Source organism: Macrobrachium rosenbergii, chromosome 29, assembly GCF_040412425.1.
Source record: "Macrobrachium rosenbergii isolate ZJJX-2024 chromosome 29, ASM4041242v1, whole genome shotgun sequence".
NCBI lineage: Eukaryota > Metazoa > Arthropoda > Malacostraca > Decapoda > Palaemonidae > Macrobrachium > Macrobrachium rosenbergii.
The window spans coordinates 7,729,266-7,747,610 of NC_089769.1; the positions used below are offsets into that span (position 1 = coordinate 7,729,266).

Here is an 18,345-nt window from a genome sequence, read left to right on the forward strand (position 1 = left end):
CTTGCTTCCCCCTCTACAGTCTCCCTTTAGCATGGATTAGACTTACAAACAAAAAATGTTCAATTTTATAATATTAATTGGTTGATTCTGTAGGCTTCTGTTAAATATTCTGAATTTTATCCTTAGGGCTGATTCCTGATTGCCCTTAATTCTTATGTGTGTCAGTGAGATCTATTCCCTATTTCAGTTGTTGTTTCTCAGTGAATCTTTTCTTAGTCTCAGAGTATATGGCCAAAACTTTTAGTATTAGCAAATGTACCTCCCAGTTTGACATATTTGCTGGCTCTGCCCTGCCTTCATGCTCTCTAGAGGACAGTCTTGTGTGCCCAGTGAGAGCCCTCACATTGTACTGCTAGTGTAGAGAATGGTTTCAGCTTTCTTCCTTTGTCTTGCATGTCACATGAGTCACTAGAATTGTCCAGTTAAGAATTCTGTTGACTTCAGCAGGTTTTTTCACAGGTGTTTGGATGTTTTTTGGGAAGAATTATCCAAATTCAGGTTGTCTTCCTTGACTTATAAGAATGATCTGGAGCTGTGGTATTCTTAGAGCAAGCACTTGGATTGCCAAAATATTTTTTCAAAACCTTTTGTCTGAGACAGGACCCATAAATCTTGATGTCTTCATTGGTTGGGATGATCTGGGTCATTCATGATTTATCCCTCATTCTGTGGCTCATTTTGATTCCTGCACTATCCTTCTTTATGCCTCTTGTGTTTGGGGTGTCTTATGCTACCACTCAATTACTTACAGAAGCTCGCATGATTTTGGAGGTTGTAGCTGGCTCCACCATCATTTCCCCATTTGACTTATTGCAGCTCTTATTGATTTGGGGCCTTTTGTTATTTTCAGAACTGCCTCTGCTTCTTCTTCCCTCCTAAATTGTGGTTCAGACTAGATTAGATATGGTTAACGAACTCATAAGAACAAACAGTAAAGTAAGTTTGCTACAAGGCCATAATCATAATTTTTCAATGCTTCTCTCCCTTCCCCTTCTCTAGATGGAGGTTAGCCACCTCTAGCATGCACAGATGAGTGATCTTCGTCCTAGATCTTTCAGATTGGTGTGACTAGGTCCATATCACATGGAGTAAGGTTATTTATGGTTATTGGGTTTGTAGAAGCATTTGTACTTTAAAGATATTAAATTTATTACAGTTGACAAGTATTTTAAAGACCTTGAAACTTTCTGGCATTCCATTGTGTTGCCTAAATCCTGAATCCTTTGGCTGGTGGTGGCAGAGCATTATTACCAATCTAGCATTTTAGGATCAAAGAGCAGTTCTGTTTTAATAACACTTGTATGTTGTAATTATAGGTGAAATTTGCTGTTGGCTTTTGTTGTGGTGCATCTCTGTCATTAGTTAGGTTTTAGAGTTAGGGTCATCCATTTTCAATTTTGATCATTTAAAGTGTGGCTCATGATTTATATTGTAAAATCTTAATATAAGTAATCTGTTTACTAGATAATCTGATAGAAACAGAATCCTCCTCATTTTGAATTGTGTACAATTTGATCACAGATTTTTGTCAAAAGTATATTGACTTTTTATATGTAGTAGTATAGAATGCATATGTGTGAAGATTTAAAGACATGTTATAACTAGAAAGGGTTTGAAATATGTGTTGTTAAAAGTGCACAAACTGTAGAATTTTGAATAATACTCTCTCCTCTTCATCCTCTTTTGGTCTAGAAATTTTGAACTTGTACATAGGGAAAAGATTTGCAATGACATTGATTTTTGAGGGGCACATGTGTCGAGGCCTGTGGCACTGTCCTCTAATTTTCTCATTTCTGAAGGAGTTAGGAGTTTAATAGTGTATTTTATAATAACAGAATAGCATAAAACTCTTATTACCCATGAGAATAGTGTTTTTTTGTTTAGTTCATCACAATCCCATCAATCATAAATAGCACACATTCATGGCCTGGAATGATGCCAGGCTCAACAGTCTTTTGTCTGCCAGACAGTAGGAGGATGACAGTCCACAAATATGCCACCAAGATCCAGCCAGAATCCAGAGGTAAGACCCCCCTACCATCTTTGTCAGTCTGCAGTGCTGTTACATTTTTGTACATATTTCCCTAGCTAGTTTATTCATTTTGCCAGCTACTTATTAAAATCATTTTAAAAGTCAGGTATTCAATTCAGCCTTTAGCAAAACTACCTAGTAATACTAATAATCATCATCCCTATTTTGAGCACAGTATTGCTATTTTTAAATAATTTTCACTGTCCTGTACTGTCCCGCAGGGGGATAGTGCCATCAGTGCACCTCATGTGGTGCACTGTAGGCATTACTTAAGGGGGTCTGCAGCATGCCTTCGGCCACTAGCTGCAACCCCTTTTGTTCCTTTTACCGTACCTCTTTTCATATTCTCTTCCATCTTACTTTCCACCCTCTCCTAACAGTTGATTCATAGTGCAACTGCGAGGCTTTCCTCCTGTTACACCTTTCATACCTTCTTGCTGTCAATTTCCATCTCAGCTCTGGATGACCTCATAGGTCCCAGTGCTTGGCCTTTGGCCTAAATTTTGTATTCAATTCAGTTCAATTTTGCACTGTAAATTAGTGTAAAGGTGTCATCTCCACTTTTCAGATATTGTCAATCTCCATGGTTTTTGTACTCAGAGTAACCCTTGGAGTTACTGAGCTTTGTTCTTGGCTCACTATATCCCCAAAGGCTCTCCTCAAATTGCCTTCACACCTAAATTGTAATTTGGGCTATTTAAAATTGATGGGGCTGTTAGAAATAAAATTTATATGTAACACTGAGCTAGTTTTCTATACAAAGCCATCAAACATATTTTGTACAGAGTTCCCACCTCCCAGCCACTCGCATCTTATTGCCTCAGCCCAGGCTGCTCCAGGTGGTGCATGCGTGGACTGTTGTTCTTGTGTTTGGGTGACAAAAGACTGTTGAGTCTTGAAACATTTCAGACTGTAAATGATGGTCACTCATGATTAATGTGTTTGTATGAAATACTGGTCTTTTTATAAAAGTTTTCCTCAAGAATTTATTTGGCTGACATGCAGTAAATGACTTAAATTTAAGCAAGAGCAGCACTTAATTGACATTGTATATATGCAAGGTGTTAAATTTACAAATGAAGTATTTTTTGAACTTTTAAGACTTAAATATAATTTGATTAACATACACAGGATGTACATGACTAACCCTGATGGTAATATTTATTGATGTTTAGCTGTGATCTAACTTTAACTTTGCCCCCATGTCTGGCCAAGGGGATTTATCCCGGGGAGGGCTGGTGTGAGAAGGTAAGGGTCATTGTGCTGGCCAGTAGTGTCATTCCAGTGAAAGCTCTTGGTACAGGTCACATAAGGGTTATGGTTTGTTTACTCCTTATTTTATTTTTCTCATGGTCGCCTCCCATATCTAAATACTTGGTGAAAGTTAAACGTATACAGATCTCTCATTTGTTTGTAATCACGTGAGTGGAGAGGAGTGAAATTGTACTGTTTTTGTATGTGCACTGTACTTATCAAAAGGAGACCAAACCGTACTCATTGAAAACCATACCAAGCAGTTATTGCCTCCAACTGCTTGCTTCCCACCCATGCCCCTAAAGGCAATTTTTTTTTTTTTTTTTGCTTTCGCACACTGAAACCTTTTGAAAGTTAGTCATTAATACAATCGTTGTTATCAGTTTTGTTTTCTTTAAAGCCCCCACTCCACACTGCTTTGTTTCTGTACCAAAAGGTCATTGCTTTGTGTTTTCTAGAGTAAAATGTAATGATTAGCTTCAGGTTTACTAGTCTCCACTGTCTCAAATTTCATATAAAGTATATTTGCCAGCCATATGAAATAGCTTGATGTTCATTTATGGAATATGATGTTCTTTTTTTTATATATGTATGTACACCTCTCACACATGCACTCTATACATTATGTTTATCTTGAAATATTTTTCCAGTATTCATATATAGTTCCTTTATATGCAAGTAAATATATGCAGTATATATGGACACACTATTTTATATGAAATGCACAAATGATAGTATTTGTATCCATATTTACCGTGTATGTTTGCATTATGTTTTACATACAGTGGGTTCTGTTCAAGGTATAATAGATGTTTGCCTGTCCAGGCTGTACGTGTGTTCATTTTCTGAAGATTTGTAGTATCTTATTGTCAGGCAGTATGCCCAGTAGGTGGAAAAGTATATTTTGTGATTTCATATATCAGTTTTATATGACATCTATTTGGCTGTGTTGATAATCTCCCTTTGTCATTTAGGTTCCGTACCATTTTTCAGGTTGTAATGTTCTCTGTTGGTTGTTCTTGAATTACTTGGATGCCATCTATGGTGATAAAATGCTGGGAAGCATAGTTGAGTGAAATGTGTTTTAATTGCTCTCTAGTCTTCATTAGGAACCAGTGGTAGTCTGTATTTATAGTTTTGACCTGAAGAAAATGCCTTTGTTTAGAAACGGAACTTAGATACAAACTTGAGCTAAGTACAAAAAATTCAGGATAAATCTCTGGGAAATCTAATTCTCAGAGAGGGTTGAATCTCTTAACAGTGGTACAAAAAAATTTAATGTTCCAGATATACTTATTTGAAAGAATGATGGGAAAAAAGAGAATGAATTCTTCCCTTCATCCTTAATTCTTACTCCAACAAGCCATACCAGTCCACAGAGAATCAGATTCACCTTCAAATCATTTTTGTCATTTTTAACGGTAAACATTAAAGTCTACAAATGCAACCCACTTGTCTCATTGAATTACTTTATGAAATAACAAATCCTAGAGAACTACCAAAAACATTTTTTGTATAAGAAGCATCCTTCCTTCTGCATCAGATTATGAGACAGTCGTGATGCACAACAAATTATTATTTCTATGAACTTTAGGATAACTTTCTCATGTAGACCAGCACCATTCATTTTTTCCCTGTAGGATTTAGATTTTCTTGTGAAGCTTGAATCTTGTTTAATTTTTTCTTGTGCTGCAGTTTACCATTCTTCTGCACAAGAGAGTTGTTCTGACTCTTCTCTTCAACATGAAAGCAATGTATGCAGTTGGATAGAAGTGGCTTACTGTATCTTCCCACGCTCATGGTTATTTCGTACTATCATTATTCTTGAATGATATAATACTCAACTGTATTTAGCTATCATATAATTTCCCCCCAGTTATTTGAAGACATGGTAAATCTAGATTTGTGGCAGTGCTTGCTGAGAACAACATATTCATTTCATGCTGGTTCCTGCAGGTATGCTTAGTAACTTGAAGATCCCCCTTTTTTCACGGCCAATAGTATAAAGTACTGTCTGTACGTGGGTTGCTAAGAGTTAATCCACAAACCATTTTTTGGAAATTAGAGCTTACCAGTTGTTTATTCTTTAATCCAATAACTATAATGCAGGGTATATATTGTTCCTTAGGAAGGTCATGTTGCTTTCATTTCTCAATATGAATACAGCTACATAGGTTTCTTAACCTCCTCCTTCAGGTAAACAATTCTGAACACTACATTGCAGGTCTTGAGTAGTAATCATCACTAAACAAATTAGATATATCTTGCAAAGTATCTGGTGCTTGCTGAAGTAATCTCTTCTTAGGCAGGTTGGGCCAACCTTTGGCATCTGCTGCACACTATACAGTCTTTTTCATTTCTTTCTTGCTTGTTAAACCATCTGAATAAGCATAACAGCCCCCTTCCATTCTGAGAATGTGACACCAATCATATCCCATGAAAAATTGTGCCAAACTGTCAGTAGCAGGTAAGAATGAACAAGAATCAGTTCTGTGTTTGTTCAGAGTTGTAGTTTTTCATACAGTGACTAGCTTTTCTCGTCTAGAAGTTCTTTTGGGCATGTTTAAGGCTGAAAAGGACCTAACGTTTTGACAGACATCTTTGTTAGGCTACAGTGAAGTGAGACTCAAGTTAGTGAAATGCATTCCCTTTTAGATGCCTCCTACACCACCATATATCTCTAAAACTGAAGCTTTCTAGACAAGAATATATTTTAACTGTGTAGGACCCATCTTCCTCATTGGAATTGCTATTCCAAGCTGAACTCAGATGTGGGAATTTCCTTCTGGCCCAGAGTACTATACAGTGCTTACAAAAATGTATTACTGTTGATGCATTGGAGCACATTCAGTTTACAAAACTGTTGAGGTTTCTATCACCTTTTCCTACATTTATTCCTTGAATTGCAGCATTCATCAGCTTTGGTACTTTATTCTTACTTTCATTCTTCAAGTGGTATGTATATTCATTCCCTTTTTAGGAGAAAAGGTTGCTTGGGATAGATTGTATTTAATTGTCTGTCCCTCAAAGTAGTATCTGATGCCTATGTATGTTGGTTCATCAGTAGTTAAGATTTTGATTCTCTACCTGCAACAGGTAAAGCCTGTAAATATGTAGATTAAGCAGTCTTGTACAATTTGGAAACAGTGAAGTTATTACAAATTTAAATGGTGTATTCATAGGGTGCATCCACATTACAATAAAACATGTCATAAATGCATGCGTTGACGACTCATTGCACACATACGTGACACACAGGTTGAATAGAAGTCAACAGCTTATCAGTAGTTCTGACCCGTGCTTTATAGAATTCTCCAGCATATGCCAAAGGTTCATTCTCCTCAGGTCATTGACTTGTTTTCAACTGCTGGTAATATATAGCACATGCAATAAGTTGCCAACATGCATTTGACGTGCTTTACTGCAGTGGGGATAAAGCATAGGCTGCATGTTTTTGTAAATAATTTTACTTTTGTTCACCAATGAAAATGTCTGCAATTCACGGAAAGCATTTTGGTTTGTGAAATATGTTCAATATGTTTATCTTTGTATCCCTTAATCAGGCATTTTATGGTTTTACATACTGTATTCGTTATTTAATGATTGTTTAGGCACCCACGGGAGAGTAGCTTATAAAGTTTTGGCTACTGGAAAAATATCAAAACTGATGACATCAGGTGTAAGTGTGTGGTTTTATGTGATTTAGATACCAACACCCCTCTTTATAATGTGCAGCTGTTATAGTGTAATATTTTCAGTAGTTCTGAAAGAATTATATTTCAGCCACTTTCATTGTCTGGAGAATATTTTTTTCAGGGTTTGTTGTAACTTGTAATTAATGTTATGTCTTATTGTCATTGTAGGTTCTTCAACTGTACCAGATCAGCAACCTCAATCATGGCTTGATGATGGTCGGCCCAAGTGGTTCTGGCAAATCAACAGCATGGCGTGTCCTTCTGAAAGCCTTGGAACGCTTTGAAGGTATTGAAGGTGTGGCCCATGTCATTGATCCAAAGGCCATGAGTAAAGAAGCACTCTATGGTGTCCTTGATCCTAACACAAGAGAATGGACAGATGGCCTTTTCACACACATTCTCAGGTGTGCATTTATTGTTTTTGGTTTATTCTGTAGACAGAATTTACGAAGTTTGTGTTTTCAGTATTATATATACAATATTAACTTTTTTAGTGTGTAATAAAACAAGGTAGTAAAGTTGTCACTTTTATTGCAAAAGAAGGAAAAAAATACAATATGCAATTTGATCTTTTACAGGAAAATCATCGACAACGTTCGTGGTGAGATTAACAAGAGGCAATGGATCATTTTCGATGGTGATGTTGACCCTGAATGGGTTGAGAATTTGAATTCAGTACTTGATGACAATAAGCTGTTGACATTACCCAATGGAGAACGGTTGTCCATCCCTCCCAATGTCCGCATTATGTTTGAGGTACTTACGAAACATTTATAGTACCCTTTTATTACTGAATATAGCTGACATACTGTGATGATTGGAGTTCAAGATTTTTTTTATATTTCAAGAATGATATTGCTTGCTTGAATTTGGGAATTTGGAGTATTATATATCACATATCATTGAATGGATATGTCATTGAAATTTGATAGTTGTCTTAACATTAGTAAAAATCAATAAACCAGGAGCAAAATGCTGTGGTTTCTGTGTATTGCTCATCAGCTAAATGCTCATAGTGCCCTTAAAAGTTTGCTGGTTTGTTGCCAGTTATGTGATTCCACAGTTAAAATTTTTGTGAAAACATCATTAAATAATATGTAGGTATTGTAGCCTTTAATAACTATTATTAACAAAATATTAGCCTCATAGGTAAAATATTTTGATCTAGTGTCTTGAATACAAAAAAAAAAAAATGTAAATACCATTATTTCAGTCATCAAACACACCTCATTCATTATAATGACTACACTGCTGAAAAAAAAAATTTCTCTTCATTGTTAACTTACTTTCCTGTAGGTCCAAGATCTCAAGTATGCTACACTGGCCACTGTCTCTCGTTGTGGTATGGTTTGGTTCTCAGAGGATGTCCTGTCTGTCGAGATGATCTTTGAAAACTTCCTTTTGCGTTTGAGCAACATTCCTGTGGAGGAAACTGAAGAAGACACAGCGTTCATGAAGAAAACAGAGAAGAAACAGGATGACGATGAAATCTCGCCTACGCTCAGGGTAAGTTCTTTAGCAGTAACTTGCACTCGGTAATCTGGTGGGTGACAGACCAGGTTCTTTTGCAATTTGACACGTGTATTGAAACACTCTGTTTCAAAAATAAGTTTCTTGAGTAAGACAGAAGGGGGTTTGTTAAGCCAACTCTGTTGCAAGGCCAGCAACATGGTAGCACTACAGTACAATACATTGCAAAGTAGTTTTTAATAAAAATTAGTCTTTGTTATTGATTTTTCCCATTACAATAAATGGTTGACCAGAGGAAAAACCTTCCCTTCTTTGCAATTAATTGTGATTTAACCATCAAACAAGCATAAATGAAGTAACATTTTACTAAGAATATTCGTTTCTTATAAATGATTCTTTGCCTGTGAAAGTGTTGGAGTATACTGTATTTCTATATAATTAGGTTACACGATTTACTGTTTTATCAACAGTGGCAGAATGATTAATACCACAGGTAAATAGTTCAAATAATGCTAAAGGTTTGTTTCCTTTGAAAGATGACAAGAATTTAGAACACTGTATGTAATTATGAATTCTTTGATGTTAAGATTGCATGTCAGTTTTGATTAAGACACACAAACTTTCTATTCACACAATTTTTTCCTACAGGTTCAGCGTGATGTTGCATCAATTCTGTCACCCCACTTAACTCCTGATGGCTTAGTGGTGAAATGCCTGGAGTATGCTACAACAAATCTTGAACACATCATGGACTTCACGCGCATGCGAGCATTGTCATCGCTGTTTGCCCTCTTGAATCAGGCTGTGAGGAATGTCGTGCAGTACAACACCACGCATCCAGATTTCCCCATGCAATGTGACCAGCTTGAAAGGTCAGTTTTTTCTCTTGTCTCTTCTCAGTTACATGCATTTTGTTGTATTTTATTTCACATTTAGTTATAATTTTTTTATGTACTGTAAAAAGGAACCCATTATCCATTAGTAATGTTGGCAGAGTGCATTTGTGAAGTCTTTATATATATATAGAATACTGATTATTACTAATCTTAATATTTTTTATGAGGTAATAGTGTGTTTAGAAATTAGTCTGTATATAAAAAGAAAATGAAAAGGGATAAGTGCAAAAAAAAAAAGAATGTTTACAGATTATATAGAACAGTTTACTTGGAAGGGAGTAGATACATTGAATCCTCAAGTACCTGTGATTGGATTATCTATAGTGTTGTGTTAGCCAGAGAGAAAATGAACGACATGAAAAATAATAAAGGAGCTTAGGTCGGTAATTTCATTGGATTAACAAGTTTCCCAGTTAGATGTGCTGATTGTCATTGTAGTAATTTTGGTAGCTGCTGGTGACTATGATACTATGTCAGCCATTCTTGTACAGTATATTTTTTATAATGCCCCAAACAGTCAAGCTAACATGAAGCACTGACCAAGGTGCAGAGTTCTCTATTTGCCGTGGGTAGTCCCCCCAGATTCTAACTGTCATTAACTAATCCATTTACAAAATTATGAAATTAACAAGGAAAAATCTGAAGAATGTTACCTTATATTTCCAATGCAAATATTAAGAGTTTTTTACCTCTGTCTTATATGTCATAAAAAGAATGACTGGTAAAAGTTTTAAAGAAAAGAGCAAGTGCATAGGACAGACACCACTTCACTTAGCATACCCAAATCTCACTTTATGCAAAAGAAGAGAGAGAATTCATATACAACCAAAGAGCTACAGATAAACATACAAATGTACTGTTTGGAAAAGGAACACTGCATTTTTATTTGCAAGAATCAGGAATTTTCAATTATTATTCAAAGGAACTTGAATGTGAATTGAGACAGTACTGGTTTTAATGCTGTAAATGTAATAATTGTATTTTAGAATTGCTTTATTGTTTATATACTTATATTCCAGGTACATTCCAAGATGTCTTGTGCATTCCCTACTTTGGAGCTTTGCAGGAGATGGCAAGTTGAAAGCTAGGACTGATATGGGAGACTTCATACGTAATTGCACCACGATTCCATTACCACCAAGCACAAACAACCCTATCATTGACTACGAAGTCGCCATCAGCGGAGAGTGGCTGTTATGGTCAGGGAAGGTGCCTAGCATGGAGGTGGAAACTCACAAAGTTGCAGCACCAGATGTTGTTGTGCCCACTGTTGATACTGTCAGACACGAGGCTTTACTCTACACATGGCTGGCTGAGCATAAACCCTTGGTACTTTGCGGTCCTCCTGGTTCAGGAAAGACCATGACACTCTTCTCAGCTCTTAGGGCTCTGCCTGATTTGGAAGTAGTCGGGCTCAATTTCTCTAGTGCCACAACCCCCGAATTGCTACTCAAGACCTTTGACCATTACTGTGAGTACAGAAAGACCCCCAACGGAGTCATCCTGTCTCCAGTGCAGCTCGGCAAATGGCTTGTTGTCTTCTGTGATGAAATCAACTTGCCAGACATGGACAGATACGGCACTCAGCGAGTCATCAGTTTCCTTCGTCAGATGGTTGAACACGGCGGATTCTACAGAGTGTCAGGTAGGTTTTCACTTTTACTTAAATTGGAACTGTAGTTGAAGGAAGAAATTTTTTTCAATATTTTAATTAAACATAATAAAATAAAATGTTTGTTTATATGGTAAACATTTTTTAAACTTATGCAATATTTATGTACCACAGTCACTCTGCATTGACGCAGTGGTAATGTTCATATACACTGATAATTGTGGATTTATTCTTTTCAATAGAAATTACTTTAGTTGAATTGAAATTTGTTTGAAAAGGATTGATTTGTCAGTTTTCAGTATCCTTTATATAATTTTATTAACATAGAAAGTTAGCAATCATGTTCTTAATAGCTTAACCATTTTTGTATTAAATTTGACTTCACAGATCAAGCTTGGGTTAAGCTGGAACGCATCCAGTTTGTTGGTGCTTGTAACCCCCCCACTGATCCTGGACGAAAACCTCTGTCACATCGCTTCCTGCGACACGTGCCTGTTGTGTATGTTGACTATCCTGGTGAAACTTCACTTAAGCAGATCTATGGCACTTTCAACAGAGCAATGCTTCGCATAATCCCAGCCTTAAGGTAATTATTTTAAAGTGCATATTGTAACGTTAATTATGTTTGTCAGAAATCATAATTTTTAGAAAATTTGTTATATGAACTGAAATGTTAAAAGTGATATGTGCACAGTGTAATGTACAAGCAGTAAATTAAGTCTTCTGGTGTTTCATTCATACAGCTTTTATCTCTTTATTTTAGATCATATGCAGATCCTCTCACCAATGCCATGGTAGAGTTTTATCTTCAGTCTCAAGAGAGATTCACACAAGACATGCAACCCCACTATGTGTACTCACCAAGAGAAATGACGAGATGGGTGCGAGGAATCTGTGAAGCAATAAGGTACAATTTTTCTGTATATATTTAGGAGTAGTGCTGCACTTGTTTAGAAACTTTTTAGCCTGTCATCAAAACTGTAAGTTATTGTGTACCTTATCCTCTTTAGTGAGAATTTTAAAAGCATGAAGTTCCCAATAATGCAATATTGAGTAGTCAAATGATTTTTATAAATAAATGTTAGTACAGGTGAGCCTGAGATTACCTATGTTTGCATAAATATATTTTTGCTAAACTGGCATGAATGGTCCACAAATATCCTTAATTCTTCACAATTTGTAAAATGCACCGTTGTTTGTTCAAGGCCCCTTGAGACACTGGACGTAGAGGGTCTTGTCAGGCTGTGGGCACATGAAGCCCTTCGCTTATTCCATGATCGTTTGGTAACAGATGATGAAAGGAAGTGGACCAATGACAACATTGATGCAATTGCTCTGAAGGTAAGTTACATGTGACTAATATTTTCAGAATCCTTGAACTATCATCATATTCTTATTTTCTGTTGTAAACAGGTTATTATTTCTTTTGAATTAGTTTTGAAATCTATTGTTTCTAAAATTGGCTGGACCACCAGTCAAATTAGTGCAAACCCATTAAAAATACAATATTTGAATAGTGCTGACAAGTAATTAACCAGCAGAATTGACCAACAATGGGGTGAACTTTTGACCCTGGAACATGGGCAGGGTCTCCTACCCAACACACACCAGTTGGAATATGGTGACTTGGCACATAGGGTGGATTTAAACATGGTCCTAGTTTGTGAATGACAGTGGGCTGATGCTGGAACATAAAGGCCAGTTGAGGTGGTCAGTCTTAATTCAGCTATGTCATCAAGTTTCTGATGAAGCATATCTACTGGACAGGCTCTGTCTCATGTACGGGAGATGGGACCTGAACGCTATCCTCATTGAGCTATTCTTGATAAGTTCTGACTGCCTCACTATGTTGAAGTTTGAATGTTTAATCTTTTGTCTTCTAATAATTTTTTGGGGGGGCTGTGACAGTGGTCAAATATGAGTTGTATGACCAGTCATCTGTCAGTTACTCTCTTTATTGTTGGAAGGGCTCTTCATAGGTGTCAGTGCTCATGAATTTATTATTTTGTTGTAGTCTACCTCCTTAGTTCTTCAAGCCTAAACCTTCACAATATAAATTTCCTAGTTTCGTGATACATGTAATAATAAAGATGAGTACCATATATGATAGTGGATAATGACATAAGACAACAGCTCATTGACCCAAAACAACTGCCCAAGTCCCCAAAATTTATTGGATTGAAGCAGACATTTGACTGTTGGGCAGAAACCATTTAGCTGTAACCCTCCGTGAGGGTCTGTCTCTTAGTGATAGATTTGTTTACGTTCAGCCTAAACAGAGGTATCGGGTACATACCTAGAAGTGGCTGCTATTTAGACCCAATGACATTTTTGGGAAGGCTTCTGGAACTCATGGCTAGATTCTACAGAACTGCATTACTGTATTTTACTCAGCTTTTTCAAACCCAGTACAGTGGGTCGTAGTTAGCTGGTTTGTTTTATGATCCTACATTTCATCCTTCCTTGGGCAAGACCAGACTTTATCAGTTAGATGTAGAACTCCGGGAAGCTTCCTGAGGACTCTGTTTGCACATCACTAACCAAGCATGCGTTGCAGAGCTGGATTTCTTACACTAAATTGAAAGCATCAGCAGATATTTTCCTTATGGCAAAAATTTTGTCAGCTTCATCCTTGCTGATCTCTTAGGAACCAGGAAATTCAAATTATCCAGTGTAGAGGTGTTCAGGATGTTGCAGTAGATGATGACACCAATTCTTGTAGAAAATATGCTTCTCTTTATTGAGTTGGGAACTTCATGTATTGCATTATCCTTTAAGACAATGTTAGCTGGTTGGTTGCTTTCAGGGTAGGTTGACGATTTTGACATTTTTCCAAAGTATCTCTCCTTTATGTGGTAGATTAGAGGATTGACTGTCATCTTGACCAGTTGTAAAGAGACGACTCTAGACAGCCAGGATCAACCTTGGTGTCATTCATCTTTTGGAGACAAAATGTTTCCCCACACCTAAGTAGAATGTTTTCCACTGATCAAATTGGCAAGCAGTTGCCCAAGATGTTCCTCCTTTCAAGTCATCCAGGGAGTACCAAATAAGTCTTCATTTGGACTTGGGCATGTCACCTAGGAGCTGAGAGACTTTAGGGATAGAATCATTGCACAGCATTCAGTTTTTTTAGCTCTCAGAATACTACCTTAGACCAAGTTCTTTACTTTTTAGTGTTAGTAGCCCACCATTTATGGATCTCTTTGCTCAGTATCTATTTTATTTTGCAATTCCAAGAGTTCCTTGCTGATCTCAATCCCATGAGCTTCAATCAGGTTTTTGGCCCCAACCTTCTATTCCTCCCACTTAAATTGTAATTCAGGGTAATGTAAATGATGGTTTTATTGTGAAACTTTTTTTTTTTTTTTTTCTCTCTCTCTCTCCAACACTGCTGATTCATTAATAGGAATAACCTGGACTAGTACATGAAAAGTGAAGCCCTTTCCTACCTGTAACCAAGGATCCTTTTGGATGCATGCTCATTAGTGGCCATACAACCAAAGACAATCTGCTTTCGATTTGGGAATGATAAGTGAATGGCTTATGCAGGCTGTTGTAAATGGCTTCACATTGTATTGAAAATATATATATATTTTTTTTAGTATTTTTTGGAAACTAATGCCAAAATATTTTGGAGGACTATTATTATTTGCACAATATTATTAAATAGTTTAAGCAGAAAAAAGTGTTGATCAACATGCATAAACCAAGTAAGAAAAACATCTACAGTTTAACCAATTGAATTAGATCAGATTTTAAGTTGATTAATTATTTTCCTTTAATTTGTAATTTTTAAAGTTTACTGTAATGTGTCAATAATAAGATTTTCCTAAAAACATTGGCAGTGTTGTGTTTATCACTTAGTGTGTTTAGCTATACATAACATTTAGTGTCGCTTTAGAAAGAATTGACCTTAAGGAAGATTATTTGTAGGATGCAGATAAACATTTAGAAAGTGTTTTGGCATTTTTGAAGAAATATGTCATTACTTTTATATTGAGGGAAAATATATTTTTTTTTTATATCTCACATTGACTTGGTTAAGTTTAAGCCATTTTGTGTTTATATTATGCATGAATCTTCAGATCTCATGTAATTAATCTACAATTCATTATTTACAGCACTTCCCTAACATAGACAGAGACAGGTCACTTTTGAGACCAATTCTCTATTCAAATTGGCTGTCGAAGGATTACCTTCCTGTGGAACAAGAAGAGTTGCGAGACTATGTGAAGGCTAGACTTAAGGTACAGTTTGGATTTATTAAAGTACACATTGAAGCTATCAATTTGATATTAGTGTTAAACCTGAAAAAGTAGAATGTTTGATATACCTTTGTTACAGATATCTTCAAGATAAGGAAAACTTATTTGGAATGTTTTGATAAAGGCGCATCCTAAACTTATTAGCAACTATGCTGTTTGAGAATGCCCATTGGAAAGCAAAACACATTTTGTGTTGAGTAAAACATTTTCATTTTATTCTGTTAATATTAAGTGTACATGATCATTTTTTATGTTTAGCACAACAGTACCATAATGTTAGCTTCTTCATTTTGACAAAGCATTGAGATTCTGTAATTGAAGCAAGGTTATGTAAGGCTGTCAGTTTTGGCAGTGACTTACCAACTGATTTTCCAGGTTCTGTAGTAGGTATTTTGAACAATAATAACAAATAACACTTACATTTGATTGTGTGAAAGAGTAAATAAGATTCCCTACTCATTGTAAATAAAGACGAATAATTGTTCGTCATTTTTTGTTGAAGAGGGAAAATATGTACCGTAATTCAAAGAACAGAAGTAATATACCACTAGAGGCCATGACATATGATGATTCTAAAAGTACTGTCTCATTAATTTACTGTTATGTTAAATTTATTGTAATAATAGACTTTACAATTTGTAAACCATCATTGGAATGTCTTAATTTTTTCAAATGCGTAGGGGTTTATTGTTATTCAGATGATTAAACTATTTATTTTTTTTTTTACCTGCAGGTCTTCTATGAAGAAGAATTAGATGTTCCTCTTGTCTTGTTCAACGAAGTCCTGGATCATGTACTGCGTATTGACAGAATTTACAGGCAGCCACAAGGTCACCTATTGCTTATTGGAGCTTCTGGTGCTGGCAAAACAACACTGTCACGATTTGTGGCTTGGATGAATGGTCTTTCAATATTCCAGATCAAAGTGCACAATAAATACACTTCAGAGGACTTTGATGAAGATCTTCGTTCAGTTTTGAGACGATCAGGCTGTAAGAATGAAAAGATATGCTTCATTCTTGATGAATCCAATATGCTGGACTCTTCATTCTTGGAAAGAATGAACACTTTGTTGGCTAATGGAGAAGTACCTGGTCTGTTTGAAGGTGATGAGTACACAACTTTGATGACACAGTGCAAAGAGGGCAGTCAACGAGAAGGATTGATGCTGGATTCAAGTGAAGAACTGTACAAATGGTTTACTGGGCAAGTTATGCGTAACCTCCACGTAGTGTTTACCATGAATCCAACCATTGACGGTCTTAAGGATCGTGCTGCTACATCACCTGCTCTCTTCAATAGATGTGTCCTCAATTGGTTTGGTGATTGGTCTAATGGTGCTCTCTTCCAGGTTGGTAAGGAATTCACTAATCGTATCGATCTTGAGAAGATGAACTGGAATCCTCCAGACTATTTCCCAATAGCTTATGAAAACCTCCCCATTCCTCCTACCCACAGGGATGCCATCATCAATGCTTTTGTTCACGTACACCAGACACTCCATCGTGCCAACTCTCGCCTTGTAAAGCGAGGAAGCACAGTCACAGCCATCACCCCAAGACACTACCTGGATTTCATCAATCACTTTGTCAAGTTGTTTAATGAAAAGCGATCAGAGTTGGAAGAACAGCAGTTGCATCTTAATGTTGGTTTGGGTAAGATTGATGAGACTGTAGAGCAAGTTGAAGAAATGCAGAAGTCTCTTGCCATCAAGAACCAGGAACTGCAAGCAAAGAATGATGCTGCCAATCAGAAGCTTAAGCAGATGATAAAGGATCAACAGGAAGCAGAAAAGCAAAAGGTTGCCAGTCAGGAACTACAAGAACAACTTGAAGCACAGGAAGTGGGCATCAAGAAGAAACGAGAGGAGGTTATGAAAGATCTTAGTAAAGTAGAACCTGCTGTACAGGAGGCTCAAAATGCTGTGAAGAGCATTAAGAAGCAACATTTAGTTGAAGTGAGATCTATGGCTAACCCTCCACCCATGGTCAAATTGGCTCTAGAATCCATTTGTCTTCTCTTAGGTGAAGCCACGTCAGATTGGAAAGCCATCAAGGGTATCATTATGAAAGACAACTTCATCAATACTGTTGTAAACTTCAATACAGATGACTTGCAAGACGACATTCGAGAGAAGATGAAGAGTAAATACTTGAGTAATCCTGATTACAACTTTGAGAAGGTGAACCGAGCTTCACTTGCTTGTGGCCCTATGGTGAAATGGGCAATTGCTCAAATTGAGTTTGCAGACATGTTGAAGAGAGTGGAACCACTAAGGAATGAGCTGAAGAGTTTAGAAAACCAGGCAAATGAAAACAAGAAGAAGCATCTTGATGTCAAATCTCTCATTAACCGATTGGAACAATCAATTGCTGCTTACAAGGATGAATATGCTGTTCTTATATCCCAAGCACAGGCAATTAAGACTGATCTTGAAAATGTGCAGGCTAAAGTAGATCGTTCCATGGCTCTCATTCGCAATCTCAGCATAGAGAAAGATCGCTGGACCGCCACATCTGATACATTCAAGTTCCAAATGTCAACCATCATTGGTGATGTTCTTCTCTCCTCTGCCTTTTTGGCTTATGGAGGATACTTTGATCAACAGTTCAGACAGAATCTGTTCACCAATTGGTGCCACCATCTGCAGCAAGCCAATATACAGTTCCGTAGCGATATTGCTCGCACAGAGTACCTGTCCAATCCTGACGAAAGGTTAAGATGGCAAGCCAATGCCCTTCCAGCAGATGATCTTTGCACTGAGAATGCCATCATGCTGAAGAGATTCAATCGCTATCCATTGATCATCGATCCTTCAGGCCAAGCTACAGAATTCATCATGAATGAGTTTAAGGACAAGAAAATTACCAAGACTAGTTTCCTGGATGACTCATTTAGAAAGAATCTGGAGTCTGCACTTCGATTTGGTAATCCTCTCTTAGTCCAAGATGTTGAGAACTACGACCCCATCCTGAACGCAGTATTAAATCGTGAACTGAGGAGGACAGGAGGACGTGTTCTTATTACTCTAGGAGATCAGGCAAGTTACAGTAATGCTTTTATGATTGTTTCTTTTGTACTTTAGGAGTTTTAATGCATATAATCCCCACCAGTCTTT

The 18,345-nt window shown here is 36.8% G+C and overlaps 1 protein-coding gene across 4 annotated transcripts in view; it reads left to right on the forward strand.

The window, feature by feature from the left end:
* Nucleotides 1-18,345, forward strand: part of Dhc64C (dynein heavy chain, cytoplasmic) — an 82,823-nt gene that overhangs the window by 52,267 nt on the left and 12,211 nt on the right. For 2 of the 4 annotated variants that reach the window (XM_067130922.1, XM_067130919.1), the window contains 11 exons: nt 3,248-3,280; nt 7,150-7,385; nt 7,560-7,737; nt 8,278-8,487; nt 9,100-9,323; nt 10,367-10,992; nt 11,347-11,545; nt 11,723-11,866; nt 12,165-12,300; nt 15,084-15,209; nt 15,961-18,267. In XM_067130922.1, coding sequence (XP_066987023.1) covers nt 3,248-3,280; nt 7,150-7,385; nt 7,560-7,737; nt 8,278-8,487; nt 9,100-9,323; nt 10,367-10,992; nt 11,347-11,545; nt 11,723-11,866; nt 12,165-12,300; nt 15,084-15,209; nt 15,961-18,267 — 4,419 coding nt within the window. The remainder of the gene's footprint in view (nt 1-3,247; nt 3,281-7,149; nt 7,386-7,559; nt 7,738-8,277; nt 8,488-9,099; nt 9,324-10,366; nt 10,993-11,346; nt 11,546-11,722; nt 11,867-12,164; nt 12,301-15,083; nt 15,210-15,960; nt 18,268-18,345) is intronic. The other 2 variants (XM_067130923.1, XM_067130921.1) reach the window with 1 other exon arrangement.